Source organism: Siniperca chuatsi, linkage group LG9 (genome assembly GCF_020085105.1).
Source record: "Siniperca chuatsi isolate FFG_IHB_CAS linkage group LG9, ASM2008510v1, whole genome shotgun sequence".
Lineage (NCBI taxonomy): Eukaryota > Metazoa > Chordata > Actinopteri > Centrarchiformes > Sinipercidae > Siniperca > Siniperca chuatsi.
The window spans coordinates 21,797,224-21,823,414 of NC_058050.1; the positions used below are offsets into that span (position 1 = coordinate 21,797,224).

Genomic DNA, 26,191 nt, shown 5'->3' on the forward strand with positions numbered 1-26,191 from the left:
CTCTGAGCTATGGAATTTTATTTATGCACTTTAATTTTTAATACTTAATTTACGTTTACAGAATTTATCATTTGTGAAATTCTATCCTTCACATTTCTTTTTTCTAATCCTTATTTTTGTACTCTTATTCTAATTATTATTGCACACTAGTATTTTAGCACATCCTCTTGAGTATGCCACCCCATTTCACTGCACATATTGAAAATACGAGTATGCGACGAACAGAATATTTGAATCTTTAATGTACTAGTTTAAGTGCTATTGATTTTAAAGTTGGACTCTTGAAACTGGGTGGTTGTAAACTGAAGAGAGTCATTGCATTGTAACTGGGCTATTTTGAATGTACATTGTTAAGCAGTCATATTCCCCCATCAACTCTGAACTGACTTAAGAAGCGTCTTTTAATTGAACTCAATGCAAAAAGTATTATAAATAAATCACTGATTTATTACAAAACAAATTTATAAAAACTGAATGATAGAAATATTAAGCAATTCAGAAATACTGGCCTTATTTTAAAAAAAAGGAGGATGCCATAGTAATAGTTGTTGAGGATGAGTTGTGCTGTTAAATCACTGTATCTAGGGAGGAAGGTATGCAACCGATTACTTTTATCTTCTGAGAGCTTTTAAGTGTTGGCAGAGAGAGGTGCAGGGAGAGGAGGTCTAACCCGTCACAATAAGTGAAAACACCTGTGTAAGGATACCATGGATGTTTATGGGCTTTAAGTTGGAGCTTAATAGTCCTTTTTCAAGTTCTAATTTTTGTTTGTCATTTCAACTGTAAAAAATACAGTAAATCAGATCAACCGTATTAAACTGACAAAGCTTCAGACAAAATATTAAAGCATCAGGACGAGAACATAAAACATCTTGTATGGGTGTATGAAAGCCTGAGTGAAAAGATATAAATATAAATATGGCATGTAAACTACATGCACTTGTCATAACAGGAAAAGCACAGGTGCAATTATTACCATTTAAGGTGGTTACACCTGTGCCTTTTCTGTCAAGACATGCCTCAGTGTCTGCCTACTAGAGAGCCCTTTCTGTCTTAGAAAGGGCTCTGGCTCCACCTAGTGGACACTGTCATACGTACCTAGTTTCTATTCTATTTTCATACTCATCAAAGCGTTCAGATACATAGAGAGAAAAAAGGCAGCAATGAACTGCATGATGTGTGTAGAGAGGAGCATGACTTGACTGACTGCTTGTCTAAGAGGACTTATACTTAGGGGTGAGTACAAACCACATCACCATAACAGACCCAACGCAGGTTATTATTTGTAATTGTTTTCCAGTTAAAGATAGCCTGATTGTTGATAGAGGCCCGAACTCGCCTCCCTTGGCCACTCCCTCTTGATTTATTGGACCACTGTAATGAGGGAGATAACATCAAGACAGCCACTGGTAGCCAGATTAGGACCGGAAATTAGGCGAATCGGCATTAAAAATAAATGTCTAAAATATTCAAGAATAATTATAATGTGTATGAAATGTGTTGAAGCTACACTGGAAGTTTTATGTCACAGATTACAGGTTTTTTCACAACTTGACCTCCTTATAGTTTGAATTCTTTATATCAGTATCTGCAGTATATGGGACCAGCATCATTTGCATGCGGGAAATGCACATGATAATTTTTCTCTGGATGGGTTATTATTTTCTAGCTTTTTATGCTCTGTTTATTTCATGTTTGTTTCAGAATTACACATGTTTGCTTATGTTTTATGTGTGCGGAGGCGGAGGATGAAGAAGTGCTTTTGCTTATATTTAATTAACTTTAATGTTCTCAAGTGTCTGTTGATGTGTTTCAATGACCTCCTTCAGATGGTTGACTATCTGAAGGAGTTTGTCCTTGCAACAAATCTCATGACACACTACATGTGGAATTTTCTTGGAATAGTGCAAACATAGTGCGGAGTGGATTTAGATAGCAATAAAAGCCAACTGTTGACATTGTCCAGAGCCCTGTAAAAGCCACGTGACTAAACCAATTTTCCATCCCACAAGAAAACCTACTGACATTTTATAAATAAAATAAATAAATAAATTCTAACAAATTCCAAATTATTTTGTACATTTAGTAATCTGTTTTAATGAGTAATACAACTGCAGTAATTGTGGCAATTAGATTTAGGGCAAAATCCATGCTCTGCTATTAATTTTCCCCCTATACTTGGAATATATTCATTAGATTGCTTGTATTTACTTATTTTGCCATTATACTGAATCCCGCACCAGTGTTCACGGAAGGATGTCTTATCTTAGTTCATCTCATATTACCACGTACTGTAGCTTCAATACAATAGTCACCAATTTTCGTTACGCCGGATCGTGCTTTAATTTGAAACTCTTGACAGGAAGCTCCTTATTTACTCTGTGTGCCTTGACCACGGCTTGACACTAATGAGAAAATTTTATCAAGCCTCCTCAGCTCTTGGACAGTTCACCTTGTGGCAGCAGGGGTGGCTTTAAGAAAACTTGTCCGTGGTGGAAATTTTCCGTTAAACACTTAAGAAGAAAACAAGTGAGCCCGGCGGTAAAAAGGGAGATTTGTTTTTGTGAAAGCCCAGAGACCAAGCTGTTGTATTATGGACCCCAGTAAGTCTGCCAGCGCTCCTCCACCAGAATGGTCCACTGATAAGTCCTCCGTGGGCCAGGCGCCCCCTCCGCCCTACCACGACAACCCGAACCTTCAGGCCGGCCTGGGGTACCCACCACAGCCGCAGGTAAGCAGCCCAACACCGGCCCACAACTAACTACAACATGTAGTAATTTCACAGTTCAGTACACAGCTCAGCTTTTTGTTGTTCTTTCCCACTACGATGCTAAATATGATAACAAGCTAATGACTTCGATTTCGATAAAATGTTCTTAAATTTGTATTAATAATGTAACATAGACAAAAAAGAAGATTTCTTAAAGCAATTTGAACTGTATCACAATCATTTATCAATGGAAGTGAATTATTGCTGTACATTACAGTCCTTAGTTGCGGGGACTCCATGTTTCTTTTCTGTCCTATGGTAAACCATTGTGGTATTTACTGAAGTACACGTGAACATGTTAGTCTTGAAAGGGTTTTTGAAATTTCCCCCAGTATTAGGTTATTGTTCTTGGCGGATAAGCGCTTACTGTGAATATATTATTCACTTTGTTTAATTGGTAATTAGACGTGAACTTCGAATTTGGTCTTTCTGTAGGGTCTAAATATCAAAGTAAATGTCTTTTTCCCCCTCACTGTTTACAAAGAAATCAGCAGTAATGTCTGTGGCTGTGACCTGGCGTGTTTAATGTAATCACCACTGTGGTCACTAAAAGCACCAAAGAATCAATTCAAGAGACTTTGTACCTTAGTGGTAAAAATAGACTGTTTTTTACTACTTTTAACTCCACCCTCACGTATTCAATTCACTTTCATTTACTGTGCTCATTCACAAGTTAAGACTTGTTCTTGCCAAATCTGGTATAATTCTTTCATCATTAGCGCCTGCAGATAAACTGTAGTTTTGTTTAATGTCAAGTTTGAATTGTATTCCATGTGTGTGGCCTGCAGGGCTATGGAGCCCCGCCGCAGTATGGAGGTGCAGGACATGGGCAACAGGGATACCCCATGGGTCAGCCGTACCCAGCACAGCCGGCCACCGTCACTGTCCAGCCCACAGTGTACGTGACTCAAGGCCCGCTGGCAAACCCTGTCAACGACTACCTGTGCTACTCCATCTTCACCTTGCTGTGCTGCTGCCTGCCGCTTGGAATTGCTGCCCTCATCTACTCCATCGCAGTGAGTTGGAATCTCTAGTATTCATATTCTTTATGGACTGGTGCACACCAGCGGATACACAGAGCAAAGTTTCCCCTAACCCAGATCCAAGTCATTTAATTCTGAATATAGAGTCCATCCTACAGCTAAACAGTGCATATTTCAAAATACTACACCGTCATAATTCAAAATACATTTAAACTAGTACAAAACCCAAAATCCCACTTAGTGAGATAAACATCTGTATATATATTTCTGTATTACTTTACTTTTTTTTAAATCTAGCCAAATCATTGTAAGAACATAAATAGCTTTTACAAATAAAACTAAGTGCTGAACAAAAAGTCAGACTACTCCAAGGGATGACGGTAGGTCACTTCTCAAAATAAGAGTAAAAACCTACTCCTAATGAATTACTGTCTAATAACTCCAGTAGCACCGATACTGCAATAGTAGTGATTAAAGTACTTGGTGTCTCGTGGTAATGACTGCCAAAGTATGCATTCCAGCTGCAGACCAGATGATGGGTAAAAATGGAAAATCTTCTGTTGTAAACAGTTAATAAAGAGCCAGGATCTAGTCAAAAGGTAAATATGTACATTGTTATTTTGGCCTCTGAATGAGCTCTACCATGGTACTACTACTGTTCAGTTCAATTTCCAACACTTGTAAATTATTAATAGGGGCAACAGCAGAACTTGTTTTCATGAGTGGGTGGATGAGTGTGTGCACAAAGTGTTTGGGGAAGTGAACGAGGACCGTTGCTGGAATGGGTGGCGGTCTGTGAGGAAAAGGGTTGTCCTGTCAACAAAAAAATGGAGAAGCTGAATGTTGTATTAGCTGAGATGAACCCTTGAGGTCACCTGAGTCACGTATATATACTGTATATTGCCTCATGTTCCCATGTTGTTCCAAGATCTAGACTCAGACACAATGCTGACAGAGGCTTTGACTTACCTGACGAGATTATGGCAGCAGTTTTGATCTGTTCCTTTGTCTTTTTGAAAAGTAGTTCTAATACAGTGCAGTTCTCTCCTGTTTGATTAAAAGTCTGATTTCATCTGCCAACCATCACAGTATCAAGTTCCCCCTGCTGCTAAGGTAATTACAGTGGGGGAAATTAGTTATATAATACAAAAGAAATGCTGTTATGTATTGTGAAACTCCAATCCAGAGGTAAGCAAAATATGTAGTTTTGATACTTGAGATGGCTAGAAAAAACCTCACTTTAGGAGTGATTCTTTAGTTGATAGGTAGTCATGTATTTTTGTTGTGTGAGGAAAGTTAATGAGTTTGTTTTTGCACTGTGTCTCATTGGAGTGGTATCCTCCACAAGATATAAGATGTAGGAGGAGAAGTTGGTCGATTGTTTCCATGTGGTCGGGGTTTTATCCTCCGAGTGGAAAAAGACTCTTGTGTGACTTCATACACATTTCGTTAAACGAATTAAGAGCCGGATATAACATTTGTCCGGCCCTCAAACATTTAAGTACATTCACTGAGAGTCTTACTTGCCCGTGGAAAGTAGACTTTTCTCAAGCTTTCAAAGGTGTTATGAACTGTCTTTGATATGGTAAATGTCTCCTGTGGTTTGACTTGTTTCCGCAGTGTGTGGTACGGTGATTTTTTTTTTCGCTTAATGTTGCTTGTTTTCTTGAAACAAATGTAAAACTAGGTGAGATGTTTGTTTGTTTATATACACACGGACATACTGTATGTACTGTATACTTGTAACTAGGGATGCACCAATATATCAGCCGATACTCACCTTGTTGGCAGTGGCCGATGTTTATCTGTTGCTTGTCGCATCAATTTGCGCTAGCTAAATTTTGTATTGGTTATGCTTACTTAAAGACTATGTAATGAAGGGCTGAATGACTTTAAAACAGTTCAGTTATTTTTTTATAATGATTTCTTTGTTTCTGTGGCACAAAAAAACATTGGCATCGGCATCAGCCCAGAATTTCACAATCGGTGCACTCCTTCTTGTAACACATTAATTGCTAGCCCACTTAAGGTCAGTGTACTATACTGTGTTTAGACTGTGTGTGTGTGTGTCAGAGTGGCAAACAACTTACTGTAGCAAAGCTTCTATAACAGCAGTTTTTTTAACTATTTTTAGACTTTGTCTACATTTAGCATCCAGTATTTACCTTGATGTTTGAAAGCAACACACAGAATAGAGTCCCATAGCCAGACTGTTTACATGGCTGTTGTTTCTATGTATCAGTCCTCTGATCAGTAATAACACACAGCCTCTGTTGTTGCTACAGTATATTAGAGAACAGTCCCCTCCTGCTGTTTGTCGAACTCTGGTTGATATATACAGAGCAAAGTCCATTATAGAAGCCATCAATTCTTAAATTATGGGCAGTAGCTCGTTTGGCTGGTGCCCGTCTGCATCTTTAGAGGCAGAATACTGTGACTGTAATTTGGAACAGTCACTCAGTCAGCAACCTAATTTGGCCTCTGCTTCCGAGGCTATTACAGTAATTAACAGATACTATATGAGGCCCAAAGCTGCAGGACTGAGCTGACTAAGCCATGATGCAGTGAAAGGTAAACGAAACTCAGCTATCCCATACTTTGTTTGTGTGTACTACTCATCTATGTTGGTTACTGCATATAGGATTCACACGACTAACAGTTTGGCTCAGTAACAACAGATTGATACTTCAACATCAGACACGGATTTGGACCTAATCTGAATGGATTGTGCATATAAATGCTGTTTTATATATATATATTTAGTACAAATCTGTGAAATAGGCATTTGTATTGTTATTGGTACATCTGCACAAACACACTCCAATTGTAAATTTTATGAAATGACTGCCTTTTCCACAAAAAGTAACTGTGTGAGGCAGCTTTGCAGCTCAAAATGGAAGCAATGAGTAACTGTTTAGAAAACATGAACTTTAGCACGTAGAAAGTTATGCAAGATGATGTCTACAAACTTCACTCAGTATGTTTATATTGACCAGCTGGTCCAGTCTTTAAGTGTTAAAAGATTTAATGTTGGTCAGTCCAGCTTCCTTTTGAGGGAGGATGTTTTGCATTTCTGCATTGCAAGTTTTTGTTTCTTATTGGTCTTATTGAGCCCGATTGTTGTTAGCCAAAAGTTGTTTACATTTTGGCAAATGTGTGAGCTGCTAGCAGTTCCTGTTTGCACTGTTACTATGGATGTACAGATGACAATCCTTGCATTGCTTGATACTGGAGAAAAAGTCAGAATTTGGTCATTCTGAGGCCAGATCTGAAGCTTTAAGGAGCATTTTATTTATGTGACGTGTAAACACCGGACTGTCACTGATTTCAACAGTGTGTGGGTTCTACAGTTTAAGTTCTGATGAAGAAATGTGATTTCGTCATTTGGGTCAGAGTTCAAATGCTTTGTCAGGAGATTCTGTTAAAATGAATCATCTTGTCACAAGGTTTCTAAAGAGCACTGAGCACTTGCTAAGCTATATGTTGTGCTCTATCACACCGCCCACCTCCTCTCTCTCGTCCACTGTACACAGTGTAAAATACAGTGCATGTGGAAAGGCTGATGCGTTGGTTTGGGTGTCTATATTTGACACTTAGTAGATATCTGATATCAGCCTACCATGTAATAATATGTTTGTGACAACATTAAAAACATTTATAAAAAGTACACTTTTATATATATACCGTATATACTGTATATATATTTTACTAATAGTTCAGTTATGTATTTCACATTAATTATCAATTTGAAAACAATAATATGAGCCAGTTTTGATGAAGTGAAGAAGTGGTTTAATGAAGTGTCCCGTAATGGTCCTGAGAGGAATCACATTCAGTGGTAAAAATAAAATATTTATTATTCGGGGGGGCTTAAAGGGATGGTTTGCTGAAATTACAAAAAATGTAGATTTCACTGTCAGCAGTTTTCCGTGGAACTACTTTTATTTTGAAGAAATAATCCCTGTGAAAAGCGCATTCTGTCGTACAAAGTCATGTGGAAAATGTAAGCATCACACCAGAAATTAATTTCTCCTATGTTGTATTGAGGTAGAGGCAGATATCTCAAAACCTGTGTAAATAAACTAAAAGGTAGGTAGATACCACTAGATGCAGGGCTGGGTATCGAAACCTTAAAGCTTTTTGGTAGCGACCAAAACGTGTCCACAGCACAGCGTATCAAAAACTGTCAAATACTGAAAGCTGGCATCGAATGTCTAGTCAGATTTGTAGTGTTACTTATTCTTTAATCAGGGAGTTACTGATTTAAAATCTAAATTTTCATTTTAGAATTTTTTATTTTATTTTTTTTTTATCCAATCGACTGTTTTATATAGGCAAAGATTTTGTCAACTGCTCATGTTTACACAACATTTACATTTGGGAGATTTGACTTGTGGAAAAACATGTTCATATTTCTTAAAATAAAGTTTTGAAAAACGTTTTGGTAATCGGTACTGAAACTCAGGTATTGGAATTATTTGTTTATCTTTTTTTTTGTAATTTGGGTGAACTGAACCTTTGAAAAGGCTTTAATGATAGCTGAAAAGTACTGGTACTGGTGTTGGTAATGGCCTTCTCCACTTTCCTGCATTACATTAAAACAACTCTGTCTTTATTTCAACTGTACTGAAGCCTTTACCTGTCTGAATCACTCCTCCTGAGAAATCACTGGCACACAAACATCATAGCCTGTGCAGGTATAGCCACACATGTTAGTACATGACACTGCTGCGTATATATATCTCAGCAGCTTAGTGCGGGGACTAGGAAATAATCTGAGGTTTAACTCTTCTGCAGCATAGACCAAATCTTTAATTGCTCATCGAGTCATGGCTGTTGAACAGACATGGCAAGATCAAGCATGATCCTGAAAGGGTTAAAAACAGAATTTAAGTGTTGATGTACATTCAGCTTTAGCTCGTCTGAGTTGAGCCTCGTGGAAAACCCCAGTATGACTTAATTTGTTGCTGTACTTACTTATGTACAATCTGGATACCATGCCTTCTTCCTAATCTTCCTAGTTTCTTTTCTCTCTAAACAGTTACTCAACTTGTACTGTTCGATGAGGGCAGATTACATGCATTTAGATTTAGCAATAACAAACATATTTCACAAAAACGATTCATGTCTTTCTACGCTAACTTAACATACAACAGCTCTACCAGTACTGTATTTTCTAGAGATGAAGTCATAAGGTATGGCAGAGTCTCTTTCTACAACCAACACTTTTAATCCTTTAACAGTCATTTTGATTCCACCTACTGTCCAGGCAACCCTGTTTCCTCCTCGCCAACTCCAAAAATAATGGTCCACTAGAAGAACAGGTCATGACAGCAGTTTCTCTTTCATAACATCGCCTTGTAGAGTTAGATATTGGAGCAAGAGTCAAAAACACATGGGAACATCTCCAATATCAAATTATGTGTTTTTAAGAGAATTGTTCCATTCCTTTGGACACCCTCTTTGTAAGATCGTAGCTGCATGAATGAGTAGCAGAGCAGTGTTGAAACAGAACGTGTCCCAGAGTCACCTTCTCTGAGGTATTTTGGCCTGATGTGCCCTCAAAAAATAGATAAACTCACTAAAAGGGACAGTGAAATAAATGGGTTCATCCATAGTGCACATTGCTGTTATAGTAATATAATAATAGTATAATAGCTGATTCCATATGGTTCCACTCATTTAATGTACAGTGCAGAAGTAATAGAGACTAAATTAGATTTGCAGTCTGGGACAACAACAGAAACAATAAAAAGCCGTTGGTACAAAACTGTGTGCATACTTGGCTACTTGGCTGTTATGTACACAGCTGTAACAGACTGCAGTTTCCATGATACATTTACACACTTCATACTGGCTTTTGATAGATAAGACTAACACTTAACATTTCATTTATCTCAGCGTTAAGGATATAGTGGATGCAGGGTGACTTAAGAGCTGTTGTGATTGGGTGATTGGTTGGGAGTCAGTAAAGCTTTAGGTTATCATAGCAGGTGTCATGGCAACATGAATATCTGAAAATAAAAAGGCTATTTTAAACACTGGGATTGAAACATTTATACCTAAGAAACACAGAACTGATATACTGTAATTAATAATAAAATGACTATTACTTTCATTTGATGACTTTCACATGATGTTTTTTTTCATATGCATTAGATTGTGTCGACATTTTTGTTGTCTACAGAAGAATTTCTGCTTAAAATTACACCACCTTTGAGGTGGCAACCAGACTAAGAGTCTACAGCCATGCTAGCGGCTCTGTGAGACTATACTTAGGGTTTAATTAGCTAGCGTTAACGTTTGCTAATGTTGCATGTTAACAAAGTACAGCTGAGGCTGATGGGAAAATCATTAATTTTGCAAGTATTTGATCAAAATATTGGACACTAGATGAAAAGTCAAGGGATCACCAACATGATTAGAAGTTATCATCTAGGGACCTTGAATATGTGTTGTAATGTTATAGCGTTCCATTACAGATTTTGCACTCTGCTTCATTCATTTCACTTATTCTAAAAAAATATTTGGTCACACAGCTTATAAACTGCTATTTTAGCATGAAAAGTAATTGGAAGAAAGTTGATCCACTTATTTTGCTGTAATAAGCATTTAGCTACAACAGTTGTGTGGTAACATTAATGATATTAGGAGAAGGCGTCTTTGTTTCAGTCTTTGTAACGATTGTCCTCAGTATGCAAACACACAGGTGCACAAAGACACAAACATGCTAATCTTCCTGGGTTCCCACCTGTATTTTTTAGTGGTTAAAGGGAGTATATTTTGACATGTCTTCCTGGTAGGGCTGGGTATCGTTTAAAAAATTACGATACCAGTACCAATACCAGTACCCTTAAAGTGATACCGAATCGATACCAATAGAGTACCTCATTCATACCTTTTTTTTCCTACTTCATTCGATACCCATCATGTGAATGGAAGCATTCAGTTGCAATGCATTTTGAAAGTGTTCTCGAGATAAGGGTAGAGAACCTGCACAACAGACCAGCCTTGTTTATCAGAGTGTTGAGTAATGGGAAACGTTAATTCTGAAAGACTCAGTTAATAGTTTGTGTCAAGCGTAGAGGTTGTATTAGGCTATGTGCAGCGGATTGTGAGCTGTAGTTTCTCCGGTAAACACACTGATCTCTTCGCCTGTCACAATCCCTCCTGCCCGGCCTGCCTGCTGCTGCTGCTCTCGCGGTCACTTCTCCTCCAGAGCCTGCTTCGCTGCTTTTATGCTAGTTTATAGTTTTAACCATTAGTGAGGAGGCTGTTACATTTCATGACACTAGCTGTATTTTACGGGTGTGACGCGAGTTCTAGAGAGCTGCTTCTTCTCTCTCATGTGCCACTGTAGTGACAGTGCCCCCTGCTGGATAAATGTTATAGTGACACAAATATATTAACAGGCCTCTCTTTCTGCCTAATATACTGAAAAGAAAAAACTGTTTTGTATCGGCTCATATCGCATAACATATATACGCCAATACCGATTTATATGCGATAGGCCAATATCGGCCAATAATATCGGCTGACCAATAAGTCGGTCTGGCTCTAGTTCTCTCTTTGGCAGACTTTGATAATGTCGAGAATATGACAATAACTTTCTGTCGGGCCCAGGATGAGACTTGAGAGTTGACATTTTCAACACAGCAGCTACTGCAGTGCCTGGACAAGCAATGCTTTTGTCAGGATCAGGCATCTGCGCTCTGTGTCTCGAGCGCCAAGCCACTCCTCGCTCCTATGACGGCGTCATCAAACAGTCCTTTGTTTCCCAAAACATGATCTTTTCCTCACAGCTTATCTCGTATTGACAGTGGATGAACATCCACACAGTGACTTACAGCGTGAAGCCATGACTTGTACTTCCTGTCCCTCTGCTGCAACAATCATGAAATGTATCATAAAGTTTAGGAAAAATGTTTATCACACATTAGATTAGATAATTCACATGCAAAATAACATTTCGGACCTGAAAAAGATTATTCCACTACTGCCAAGAACATTGCTTCGATTTAAAACATACTCACTGCACACAGTTCACATTATTCCAGTAGCATTGCATTAAGGATTATTAGACAAATTTGAAGTGTCTGATGGAACTTAAATTCTAAGTCTGCAAATGATAAAATAACCCCACATCATGGTCCAGAAGAAAGCTATAACTGATAAAAGACATGATTGTTGCATTACACTTTGTTTATATTTCAGGGGTTTGTTTCACCACATTCACAACATGAGATCATTTCCTCTTGTCCTTCTTAACATCTTACACTCATCATCACAAATGCCATACATGTGACCCATGAATGAATGTGTGAGAGCTCCTGTGTGTGAGCTGACTGACAAAGTTTGCTGGCAATGAAAGGCTATCCAATATCACCTTATCCATCATAAGATTACTCACTTTCTCATTTCTAAACTGATGGGATTTCATATTTCCACGTGGATGAGAGATTTAATACAGCCATCTAAAACTTCCCAGCTGAAAATGAGGCCAAACATTATAACACTGAGGAATGCATTGCTTTTCTAGAGCATTGCATGCTGTTACGCTGCCTGTTTTAGGGATTCATGTCCTGGAGGCAGCTATGTGTTAAATCACAGAGCTGCAGAGAACAACATGAAGGCAAACACCTGTTGCCTGCCAGTCAGGATGGCTGTGAGGTCACTGAGTATTCTACAGCATGGAGTGCTGTAAGTGATACAAAGTGAAATGAAATACACCACAACAACTACATAGCAGGCTAAAGATAAAATTTAAGCTAAAGAAAATTCCCCTGACCTTCATAGACCTTGATGAAAAGCTCATCTTAATTTTAAGTAATATTCAACATTTCTCTTGTGTATATTTCAAATATAACTGTACATATTCTGTGTTACAGTTGAAGGCATAGTGAAATACTGAATAAACAAATAGCTGTGACCACAGTTAACGTAAATATTTGTTTAGCAGGGTTTTCCCTTCGTCAATATGACTAACTACCTGACTGCAACAGGATGTCATTGCTTTCCTTGATTATGTGCATTGGAGGTTTGAGATTCTCCCAAATGGAAAAACCCACCCAACCAGTGAACTGCTCTTCATCTGAGCAGTTCAGTGACTAACACTTACTGTAAGAGAGTCGCATTAAAAGCCGTAATCATGTCTTTACTGGAACACTTTAACTCTGAGGTACTGGTAGTGTTGAATTTCTGTTTACATGATATACATGAAATACAATTACCAAAAACTACTGTTAATTTCTGTATTTTCTCAATTTTGATAGGCAGAGAAAACTGCGTTCAACAACCGGAAATCATCAGCTTATGTTATAACTGCCATAAATTACCACTTTAAAAATGTACCCACCATTTATATTCTTATTTATTAAACCTGCTTCAATTGATTTTTTTGGCCAACAGTTGCCTATTTACACACACAGAGCAATATCAGCATTCATTTGGAGACGTGGACTTAATATTTGTGTCCTGACGAATTTAAGTCATATATTACTCAATATTCACTCTCCATTTAGCTCTATTGTAGTCTCACCTTTTGTTTCAGCAAAAGCCAAGGTTTGGCAATGTGACATGACTTCACAGAAATGCTCAGTGATGCTGTGATTTGAAAAATATGCATTTACCTAAAAGTTCATTTAAAAGCCAAGTCTACTGCATTCATTCAGGCCTATTGGTCTATGAGAAGAAAATAGACCTGTGATAGGTCCATAATATGCCCGTCAGTGAATGAGTGTAAGTGAGTGAACTTATGGAAGCACCTTGGACTCACTTCCCTGCAGCCACCACTGCCAGCCGGTAACCTATCTGCCTTTGCCTGTTTGTTGAACTGTCTGCCCACCGGTTTGTCTGCCTGTACCTGCCTGCATGCCACTTCACCCAATAAACACTGTAGTCGTCCGGCTACCTCATCCTCATACTCCTTCCTGATAATCTGCTTTTGGGTCCACATACCACTACACAGCATACGACAGTAGCCTGTTTATGCGGGTGTCTGGTAGATGGATTCGTATTGTCGGGTTGAGAGAGAGAGAAAGCTATGTAAGTGGAACCAATAAGTTGCACATCAAGCTAAATCAGATGGGGAAAGAGAGAGATAATGGAGGCTATGTCTTGCTGCTGTATTTCCTGAGTTTTGCTCATTACTGACTTATGATTGCAAATGATTATAAAAAGAAAAACAAAAGTGTTTTATTTATTTAAAAATACATGCCATACCTTGCCAAACCAAATTGAGGTCCATGCTTGACCTGCTCCTCAGAAAAAGATCTTTTAGCTGCTAAATGCTATGTGTGTTAGGTGCTGGATATATAGCGTACAGTTGGTTTATCAGAGCATTTTTGCTGAAAACAGCTGCCTGCTGTGGTCTGGAAAGGCTGGTGAGAGCTGGGTTAGGGTTAAATTACGCAGTAATCCATTTTTGATACAAAATATTGATTAGCGCAGCTTTAAGGTGAAATGAGTAATCCACTAATCCTAGTTATTTATCACTATGACGCCTGGTCTGTCATGGCCAATGTTTAAATATATCCAGTGTCTCACCCATGCTGATAACAACATGTAGTGTCTTTTTTTCTCTTGGAGCCCCTTATGGGTCTCATCCCAGAAAGCCAGACTATAATAGATCCCAGATGGGGGATTTTAAAGACCTACCTAGAGGACCTTTGAAGTTGAAAATCACACAGAGCGCACTTTGAGGAGGCAGGCGTCCCTTAAATAGGCTGTTTAGCCTACATTAAAAAAAATACCTGCAGAACACAGAGCCTGTGTCCCTGCATCTGTATGTAACTGTTAAGTATGAAAACGGACAACCAGAGGTACAGAGAGCAGTGTCAAAGAGTGGAATGCATTTACCCCGTTGACCTCACCATCAGCCAATCAGATGAAGGCTCAGGGAATCAGGGATCAAACTCGAGTTGGGCAGTCGTTTCTATTTTCATATCATTCAATCGTGGTTACTCAAGATTGCCGATAGGCGATCCGATCACCAGGGGGCGGTGGGAGTAGGAGGTGGTCGGGGGAGGAAAAAATGCAGCGACCGGCGATGGAAAAGTTGAAACAGAATCAACTTTTAGAGAAACACAACCCGACATCACGCTGTGGTGGCCAAACTGGTGATTAGACCGTTCAAACTGCTCACAGTTAGCCTGAAATATTACTGAAACCAGGCGCTATCCAGGCAGAGTTCATGGACCAAACTATGATACTCTCCCAGCTGTGTCCTCGCTTTTTCGTGTGTACCCAGCTTCCGATTGTCAATCGGCACAAGCCTAGGTCAAACTGTGGGAGTGAAGGTTGAGGATGGGGGATGTTTGGTAGACGTGTCGTAAACCCGCAAATGGTCGAATGACAGAGTGGAAGATAAAAAAACATATGACTGGGAGACAGAAATTTTACCATGTTGAATTAACAGGCTTGACTCCTCAGCCATCATGACTTTGTTTTTGTCTCATTGTGTGTGAGAAAGGCCCTGCAGGCTTTTGATATCTGTTCCATCCTCTCTTTCATCAGCTCTATTCAGTTCCGCTCTCTGCCATTTTCTCACCAATATCAGCCCACTGCTCTCTCGTCCCCATCGTTCCTCACAATGACTCAGACCGCTCTCATGCAGAGGAAGAAGGCAGCAAACCACAGACAGACACCCTGACAACCAGACAGGCCCACTCACTGAGACTGAGCACACAGACATGAAGCTAGACAGGCAGCTAATCAGGCAGCAGCAGGAAGGCTGGAGCCAATCTGCTAAAAGCATGCAATGCAATTTAAGCACCAGGCTTGCAGGATATGAAGATGCAATTCTAAAGAAGCACTTTACATTCACCCGAGTCAAGAGCTTTTATGTTCTTTGTATAAAACAGCCTCATTAACTAATACTACCATATAAAACATTTTGCATGACATTTCAGAATATTTAGTATTTTTCAAACGGGAAGTAGGCATTCTTTTATTTTTGTTGTTATTTTTCCTTTTTAACCAGAGATGCAAATAGAAGAGGGATCCCACCTCTGTTGCTCCTCCTGAGGTTTCTCCCCTTTTATTTCCTGTTAAAGAACTTCTTGGTAAAAAAGATTTTCCTAATAATTTCCTAGAAGTTTCTTGGAAAGAGTTCTGAAATTTGATACAAATGATAGCGAAAATGCTTTTTTCCTTGGAAGAAAAGCTCCATTTAAACCTAATATTAATTCATTATTTTTTAATTATCAGAAACTTTACTCTCCATATAGGTCGAATTGTATGCTTGCCTGTGGACAAACTTCCAATTTTTGCATGTTGTATTTCATATTTTTGCATGCTCAGCTGACTTGTTATGCACTTACTAAAGATGCTCTAGGTTATGCTAGCAAATAGTCGGAATTAATCAACTGGAAGTAAACCCATCGAACACTGCCTCTATTTCCCCATCATTAGTACCCTATTGCATACTTCTTAGGAAACCTCAAGAAAATTATTAGAAAATTATGGATTTCTTGGACTATGTAAAGAAAGTGGACTTGACTTGGGATAATTCTGTGATCTGCCGTACATTAACATCCCATTTTATAGTTTGAGAATAAATTTATGTAGAGCATTGGCTCGCATTAGGTGCTCGCATTATTTACTTGATAAAATGTAGCATACATTTTTTAATCTTTGAGCTACAAGCAGAGCTATGTTGAGTGTTTCTGACTCTGACCCCCATCAGATACCAGCTACTTTGGTGTAGAAGAGAAATGACCACACCCACTCACTCGGTTGTCATAACAGCTTTCAAGGGAGAAGTCACTAAGTGGAACTGCACAACTGGTTTTATTGATGGTTGTAAATTTAGTTTCACTTCCTGTAATATTAGCCTTTGAATGGGTAAGGTGTAAACGCCTACGTGATTCCCAGCAGTAGATTATCTTTTCCTTTGGTTCTGGGGTCTTTAATGTTTGGTTTATTCAACAGTATAGTTTGAATAACCAGTTGTGATTTGTAGCTTTTAAAGGGGCCAATTTCAGAGTTCCAGCATAAATTATAGTTTTAAATGAATATGTTCCTAAAACAAATACAGTTTTTTTAATTTTTCAGTAGGTTGTTTTGGCTCAAAGGGTCATTTTCTCTGCATGCAAAGGGCTATTAATTGATAGTCTTTTATTAAGTTTCTTAAAATCAAGTTTCTTCTGCTGCAGAAATAGTTTTAGTACATCACAGATCACTGAATGCAACCACTATTTACACAATGTGTCTGCACTTGTTATAACATTTTTACTTTCTGCAATCCAACTTTAAAATAATTATAGTTGCTGGAAGTGTCCAAAGGTCACTCCCCCCAGACTGTTTCACAAGTGTTTTTATTATTATTATTATTATTATAGGTTGCAATATAGTTTAATGGCAGTAAATATGAAGAATTGCCTGCTGACATGTTCCTGCCTTGTTCCTGCTAGATATTATGCAATATGTCCTTATGAAATTCAAGTCCTTCCTGAGCATTATGAATGGAGGATTGTGAAACAAATGCAGTTTCAAGTGTAGAGATTCTGATTGTCACAATTTTGGGAATTTCCACAACCTCACTGTATAAATACATACTGTACGTAGCAGTGATATACAGCACACATGATGGTCTGATTGCCCCTGACTTTAAGTGTTGCCCTGATGAAAAGACCTTTAACAAGGCTCTGAATACCAGCTCTGGCTGCTGCTGCCCAGCTGCTGACTTCTAAGCTCTCTGTGCAGTGGGGGGAGGGTCAGAGACACACTGATACATTTCTCTCTGGGACTTTCTACAGAAATATGGCTGTGTTTTCCTGCATCAAATTGTAACAGATGCCACAGCATACTCCAATACTGCCAATAATCTAATCGAGCTAACACATTTACTACATTTAATTTATACATTTCAAGTAGCAGTAAATTACAGCTGTAATCCCACTACTGTACTTCATAATCACTGACTACATGTTGTAGTAATGAAACAATGTAAAAAATATAATCTAGATGGAGGATAAAAGGGTAAATTGTATCTAATCGATCCCGTTAGGGGTGTTGGTTTTATTTGATTATAGTTGATGTTATATATAATCATAATTAGTAGGAAGCTTATATTGGGGCTGAATCAAGATGTTGAAAACATGACAATGCTACAACTGAAGACTGCTCTCACTGGGAACAGCTCCAGACAGCATCTTTCCCTGATTAAGGCTTGGGTACAGAATTGCTCTTGTTTGCACAAATTGATTGAACTGTCTAATCTTGTTGAAACATCACAAATCATGTTTAGATTTTTAATATACTGAAAGCAACTGGGAGTTTAAGAAGATAAGAAGAGAGCGGCTGTGACAACTTCATGATCCGGTTGTTGTTATGAGGATATGAGAACGCCCTTTGCCATGTTCCAGCCCCCAAAGATGTCCTTGTTCCTAATGACCATGAGCATTTAACTTTTCTGAAATAAAAAATATAGTCATTGACCAAAACGGTAACGTAGTGTAATTTGCCTCTTTGAAATATATGCTTAAATTGCTAATTTGCTTAAATTGAATTAATAAAGAAAAGAAAATTAGATTAGAGGAACAAGGTGATTGAGTTTGTTAAAGTAATAGTTTGACATTTTGGGAAATATGAATGAAACTACTATGAAGCTACAGCCAGAAGACTGTTAGCTTAGCTTAGCATAAACACTGGAAGCATAAACAGCTAGCCTGGCTCATTCTAAAGGTAACAAATTCTGCCTACCAAAATCTCTAAAGCTCACTAAGGTTAGCAAAGCTCACCATCTCCTTGCTGTAGCTTCATATTTAACATACAAATATGAGAGTGGTCTTTTCATCTAACTCTCAGTGTTATGGCCCAGCTCTGGGACCATTGCAAGTAATGGAAGCACACGTGAGGGATTAACTAAAAGAAAGGAATTTAACAAATGTAGCAAAAATGTAAATTTTAACAAATGAGACTGGCAGGAAAACATGCTAATACTAAATAAACTATACAGAAAATCACAAACTCCAAGGTGGTGCCAGGGGAGAGGAACCCTCTAGAATAGACCAGACCGGCACATACAGTACTTCATAAAACATCATGGCCATACCCCTTTTTGGGGGATAGAAAACGGAAATCCTATAGATGTCAATGCAATTTGATTTGTGTTTGGATTACAGTTTTGAAAAGTTTGTATGCATTCCTTTCGTGTTAAACAAACCTTTGTTTTATAGACATGTCTAATAGTTATTTCACTACCTTGCCTGAACCTGAGCATTCGCGATACCTTAATAAATTAATGATGATCGGTCAGCCGTCATGCCCCTTCAGTCTTCCCCTACCCAAATGGATCAATGACCCAACACAGTGGCCAGATATTGCTTATCCGGACTGTCATGGAATTTCCTACGTTGCACGTGTACTATTCCATTTTTTAAGTTGTTTCCCCTAGGCGTTATTGATAGAAATATGGATAACAGGTGAGGGACAGAAACAAGGCTAAAGTCAAGTAGGGTCAATGGCTACTCTGATGACCTCTGTGCTCTCAGCAGTAGCTCACTGCATTGTCTCCCGGAGCTGTCTTCTCAGGCTGGGAGGGAGCAGCTGGATAGATAGGAGAGGCTGTTACCTTGGCAACTTCAAGGTCACTCATAGAAGCTCTTGTCCTCTCCCATAAAGAGTTACTGATTTTATTTGCCTGAAGAATGCACCACAGTTATCCTGTGAACTCAAGTGTGACCATAGGTGAGATTTATTCTTTACCTTCCAATAGAAAGAGCACACGTATTTAGACTAAAGTTTCTAACCTTGTAAGGGAAGCACCATAGATAGTATAGCGTTGGCTAGGGATAAATATTGTGGGAGGCTTCAGACTTGGTTTGGCACTACACCAGGTTTCACCTTGTACTGCTGATACCATTGTATCCTTGACCAAGCCTCATAAAACATTGCTGTGGAAGACATCCAGAGTCTTCTTCACCAGAGTTGACCAGCTCACAACAATTTTCCATCACATGGACATCTATACATATTTGATTGAATCACCAGGTATCATTTGGCTAAGTGTTGTTTGTAAATAACACACCTTTTAATAGCCACCTGTTGGAGCTAGGCTAGGCTGAGATTTAGTTGGAGACCACAGTCATGTTTACTGACGCTACTATAACATTACTGTATAACTGCACTCCAGCAGCCTCTCACTCAAGCTAGCAGCTATCCATCAGTAGTAACTGTCACCAGCATCATTTAGCTATTTACCACACTGACAGTGAATATTCATATATCTTATGTGCCTCAAATCTGTGAAAGCCTTGGTTATTAATATGGTTGTTTTTAGTTTCTTATTTGGCATAATTTAAATGACAGAAGCTAATTCATATTTATTGTCATCAAAAAGGAATTTACAATGCTGCCAAAATGATGAAATTACCGTTTTTCGGAGGCTCATACATTCGTCAGCAGTAGATAGGTACAGGTTATTCTACATATAAAACCTGAGGGTTCAGACTGCAAAGATTGGGAACCAGAGATCCGGATTCGTATGTTTACTTGGCGCAAACTGCTACACAGCAGCTTCTCAGCATTTTCCTTTTTTCTCTCATTAGCTATGTGAGAAAAATAGCTTTCGGGGCGAAAGGCTGCTTCACCTTTTACCCCTAAAGGTGACGCGGCCTTGGCGCTTGATAACATGATGCCAATTATATAACCTAGACAGTTGCCAGCTGCCTCCATTTCCTTGATGGCCTCCAGCTCCAACCAGGAAGCAGCAACAGTGAAAGACAACACATAAAACACATCTCTCTCTCTCTCTCTCTCTCTCTCTGTCTCAAAACCTAACATGGCAGCGGCGAATGGCCACCCACCATTGAGTCTGGTTCTGTCCAAGGTTTCTGCCCTCTTAAAGGAAGTTTTTCCTTGCCACTGTCGCCAAATGCTTGTTCATGGTGGGATTTGTTGGGTCTCTGTAAATAATATTATAAAGAGTACGGCCTCGACCTGCTCTATAGGAAAAGTGCAATGAGATAACTTTTGTTATGAATTGGAGCTATATAAATAAAATAAATTGAATTTAACAACAACACAACACACATAAGCCCTGGCAGAAGCCCTGGGGCCATCACATTCAACAAGAAAGAGAATAAGTGCATTTCCTGAAATGTGGACCTATTTCTTTAAGATTGTAGATAATGCAAAACTTGTTTGTACATCAGGAAGTAAAGTTCTTAAATATTTTTGAAACTACATAAATACAGATAAAAAAATAAAACATCTACTACAACATTACAATTTAAAAAAGTGAAATCCTACTTGAGCTGCCTTTAAATGGTAAAGGACAATGTTGAATTGCGACAGCATCCTGGATGATGGCCGTGAGGACAGGGCCACAGCTTTAGGAACAGGACACGCAGCCGTGGTTGACAGTGAGCCAGACAACCACTAGTAATCATGACCAGCTGTACTATAGCAGACAGGGCCTTCTCACGACACCTACAAAACACACACACACATTCACAAGTCCTTGTGTTACTATAGTAGTGGGGATCCGTCCTTGTCGGACCCCACAAGGAAAGTAGGCTCCCGGTTTTTGGACCCCATGAATATAGTAAAACAAGCCAAGTCATATACACACAATCAGATACACTCAGAGATGTAATAGGGGTGTGGCCGTGTGAGAGTGGGAGATTGATTTGATTAAGACTGTGGGCCTCTTGTTAAAGGCACAGGACTGACTTATACTCTTTACTCTACACTCATTCTTTTAAAATGGACCACAGGCCACTTGCTTCATCAAATCTACATATGTTTTGATAAAATTGCACACCAGTGAAACCACCTTTACCATTTATTTTTAATAAAACAATCTTCTTATGTCCTTTTATGGAGTTTTGTCCCAATATTGAGGTGCATTTTTATTGTCACGTGTCAGTTTATCTGAAAACATCTGTATTCAATCTTCTCTTGTCTTCTCTCACTTCTATTTGAATTGTGGAAGCTTGGTTCAGCTGTTCAGTTTTTATTGCATGAAAAGAGAAGGCGTACTGTACTGTACCATATCATACCACAGGAACACATAACCAGCAGTGATTACTGTCAGTTCCTCCTCAGCAGCAGTTGGCATACAGGTTGTGTTGTGAGTGGGGTTTCAGCAACACCGACTGACTGAGGAACCGTTTGAACGGTCTGACTGGATTAGTCACCGCAGCGTGATGTCAGGTTGCGTTTCTGAAACCATAGTGTTTTCTATTCATTAGTAAGGAGAGCTTTTTAATATATTTTGTCCTTGTAGCTGTTCAATATAAAGCCATAAAGTCGTCTGCCTGCTACCTTGTAAATTCCACTGAATAAGTGTTTGAGAAAATGTTTAGGTTAGAATCTGGGATTATTTTACGTTGCTTGACGGTGCCAGTGTATGTATTTATTTTTATGCTTGTTGAAATTGCCAGTTTAAACCTACAGTTTTGCACTTTAATATGTAAACCTTTGTATAATGCAGCACAAAACAAAATGTCAACAGTGACATACAGTTTGTCAAAATAAAATGAACTCAAATTAAATGGTCAGTTTGATTTTTTGGAGGAAAATTAATTGTTTAGATTAATCGGTAAATAGTCAATAGATTAATCAATAGAAAAATAGTCGTTAGTGGCAGTCTTATGCAGGTCAGCTCAGACATACTTTGATAATATGATGCACATTTCTGGAACAGAGATTCAGTACAGCAATATAATCCTGTGTTTAAAAAATAAAAAGAACATTAGTTTGATTTTTTTTTTAAATTGCCACATTTTGTTTTTTAACCAAACTCATTTCTAATTTTAAATATTTTTTCTCACCTTCAGGCCCGTGAAGCCAACCACGTCGGGGACCAAATGTCAGCGGAGCGAAGCAGCAGGATGGCCAGGACACTGAACCATGTGGCCCTGGGACTCGGCATTGGGCTCACCATCCTCATCATTGTCTACGTAGTGGTTGTGGCGTCTGTGGTTGCCAACTAAATCTGTTTCACCATCTTTGCCATATTTCTAGTCCCTATTCTCATTCTATATCTGGTAATGAGACCACATTAGGAACATTACTGGTCATCGGGAAGGGTTTTTACTGAAAATTTGTAACCCTGAAGTCATCTAATTGGCTAAAAGTTGTTGATATTATTATCAACAGAAGATGACCATTTATTGTAAAGAGACTGCAGAAGGTCTTTACATGTAGTCCATTATTCTCAACACTGTAGTCAGTAACCACTACAACTTTCCAAAGATTTATAATACAGCAGCATTTTTTGTGTTTGTGATTTGCTTTCTGTTATCACACGTCACATGTTTTGACATGCCTTTCAATTTTGATGCCTTAGGAGTTCAGCCTGGTTCAGTGTTGCTCCACCACACATGCAGACTTCAAGTACTATCCAAAGAGAGTTTCATATTTCATGTTCAAATATTATCAACACAGTTTGTTTGAGTGTTAGATTTCATTTTGTGTTGAGTGAGGAGTTTTGTTCAGTTCTGTAATTGAAAAAAATTTGTCTGATTGTAGATGGATGAAATATTGCTGCCCATTTAACAGAATTGTTGGCTATATATATGCGCTAACACCCTCTAACCACCTTAAAAGTATGCTAACATAGTATTACGTTTAAAAAAAACTAATCAAGGATACTTCAAAAATACTCAGGAGAGACAGCTTTGTTTAGCTCATGCTGAACAAGGGGTGAACCTGTTTGTTTTTCTGATCTGAGATTGCATGCAACAACGGGATCTAGTTATTTTTTATCTTTATTCCAGTTGAACAGGTCTGCACAGCTTCTCACAAAATCAGTAGAGACCTAGCAACAGTGGAGCCAGTATGGCTGACACAGCCAGTTGCTCAAACTTGCCTATTTTGAAAGATGTCGTATGTTATGTATCACTGGCCTGGATGCTGTTTGCCATGCAATGTCTGTATGTTCTTTTCTTAATCAAAGCTAAAAAAGTCAGATTTTACTGTATACCAAATTTCTTTATAAATAAAGTTTTAAGTGTAGTGAAAGAAAAAGCATTTGTACTGCCTGATCTATTTAGACAATTTTTTTTGTCTACTCACCTCCCTCAAATTAATTTATACTACATGTTTATAGTAGCCTACATCGGAAATCCCATCTCTCCTCTCTCCAAACTTACCTTCTACCTTGTCTTTAGCTGTCTGTTTGATCCGTTTGTCTTTTACCCTGATTTGGTTTTACAGAAAGCTAAATTAGAGTTGAGACAGGAAATTGATGAACAGTATTCTTAGGAAAACCCACGTTCAATTTCAAGAACTGCATAAGTGTATATTTCTAGATATTTTATTCATGTGTGTCGGATAGAAAGAAAGCACTTGGCTGATGATGAAGCAAAGGCTGGCTCAAATAGTGGCAGCGGCAGCTAGCAGTGGCACTTCCAATGGCAGCCTCAGCTGCCACTGACCTGCCGCTGTTTGTGGCATCTGCTAGTGAGATGCCTAAGTTTATAGATTATGAATGTTAACAATCAATGTTGCATTAGACTCGCTAGAAGTAGCATTCCCATGCTGTGATTTTTGTCAGTGGCAGCTGCCGCAAACAGCAGCAGGTCAGTGCCACTGCTAGCTGCCGCTGCCACAATTTAAGATTGCTGTCTCTCTGATGATGAGTGGTCTTGACATTTAAAACAAAATGCAGGTGCAGGTCAAGTCTTGAAAAGTCTAAACAAGCATTGAATTTAGTTTCCCCAAGCAAAAGCCTTGGAAGATCTTAAAAAGGCTTCGATTTAATTTACAAAGGTCTGAAATATTTCCTCAAGCCTGCCATAGGGAGTAATGTTATAAAATGTTTTTGTATCCAATTGCAGGCTGTCGGGGGACTAAAAGTGGATTGTGCTGCAGGAGACTGGTCAATCCCTTTTTGTGGAGTTTCAGTCAGCACCATTAGACCTGTAGAAAGCACATCACTACTGCTAGCTACAAAAGCTAGGAAGCTAATTGTCTCATAATGAGCAAGTGTTGATTTTAGAAAAAACTTAATTAAGCTATTTATAATTTTTCATTAGTTAATCCATCCATTTTCTGCAGCTTATCTGGGTCCAAGTTGTGATGATTTAATTAATTATATCATTAAGAATTATAGGTCTACTATTGGGAAGCACTGGAAAAAATACATTTATTTTTGTTTATAATTATAATTATTATACATTTAACTTGAATCTGCAGAAACCCTGTTATGGAAGGAGATTTCTTCTTTTGTCCAGTCAATATGACAGGCCGGCCTGAAGCTGCAATAAGTACCCTTTGTTTTAAGATAAAGCATGTTTAAAGTTCATACATTTAAGCTGCTTCAGTGAGTTTAGTGTCAATACAGAATCGTTTTCCCACATTGCGTCAGATGTGTCAGAGAAAGAACTGACATGACTTCAATACATCAGTAGCTCTACGGCTTTGGAGTAGAGAACAGCCCTGGAGAGAAAAACGTTTGGGATTCATTATAAGTTACTGTGAGTGTGCCAGGGCTGTTACGGTAAATGTTTTGTCTCTTTCTCCTAGCCCCACCCTCACTTCCTCCTTTTACTTGCTCTCCCACTTTTATCACTTTTCTCTCCCTGCTCATTCCAAACCTTCCCCCACATATCATCTCACTCCCGTTTTTTTTACACTCCCCCATTGTTTTTCCTTCTTTTGCCCTCTCCTTACCTTACCTTACTCCATCCTTGCCTTTTCATCTCCTTTCTCTTACATCTTCTTGTATTCCTCCTCGTCTAATAATTTTTTGTAATTTCAAACCTGCCTTTTTATCATGGCCTCCATTCTTCATCGCTCCTCTAGGGTTTCCCTTTACAAAGCCATGACATGTAACTTGATGACTGACACACATACTGGTGAAGTCTTCCTTGGGCACAATTGGAGGAAAAATATACTGGCATAATTACTTTTTTTTCTTAACTTTTTTCTCCTACTTACCACTGTCCTAATCCGCCGCAGTGTTTCCTTTCATTCTCTGCATCCACATCACTATGGTAACCACCGTTAGGCTGACAACACTGAGCTCCAAACTGATGCTACTGTTGGGATTCAGGTAGGGCAGGTTTGGTTATTAGCAAAAATATCAAAGATATTACAATGCTCATAGAACAATCAGCAAGCATATAAGATGTGTGTGGGACAATAGAGGGGGGTGCAAGGAAGATGGCGGGTGTGACCTTGTGGGTCTTTATCACGCACAGAGCCAAAATTGTTGTTAGCTTCCACAGTGGTTAAAGCTAAGACAGTTAAACGTCCCAACGGCATGGTACCGATACAAATGGAACGTGCTAACCACAAAGAAAGACGCACAGCAATTAGGACACGGCGTCCGTTACTCTCCACAATAAACAAATAAACAAAGCACAGTTATAAAATAACCGGTGTATTTCACGTAGGAGTCCAATGAGATCTCGCGTTGGCTTCCAAATAACACACTCCTATGGCGCCAAATAACTCTTAGTGTATTCAGCTCTTCCAGGTAGGC

At 38.7% G+C, this 26,191-nt stretch overlaps 1 protein-coding gene and 1 long non-coding RNA gene across 2 annotated transcripts; one reads left to right on the top strand and one right to left on the bottom strand.

Moving 5' to 3' along the window:
* Positions 1-2,405: 2,405 nt before the first annotated feature.
* On the top strand, positions 2,406-23,730 carry si:dkey-33i11.9 (synapse differentiation-inducing gene protein 1-like). The gene is made up of 3 exons (XM_044206650.1): positions 2,406-2,731; positions 3,559-3,786; positions 22,539-23,730. Exons 1-3 carry the CDS (start codon positions 2,594-2,596, stop codon positions 22,692-22,694), a joined length of 522 nt encoding a protein of 173 aa, XP_044062585.1. The 5' UTR covers positions 2,406-2,593; the 3' UTR covers positions 22,695-23,730.
* LOC122881021 lies at positions 23,165-26,053 on the bottom strand. The gene is made up of 2 exons (XR_006379084.1): positions 25,645-26,053; positions 23,165-25,143 (listed from the first exon to the last, which is right to left on the bottom strand). It is a non-coding gene; the product is annotated as an uncharacterized LOC122881021 (long non-coding RNA).
* Positions 26,054-26,191: the final 138 nt, after the last annotated feature.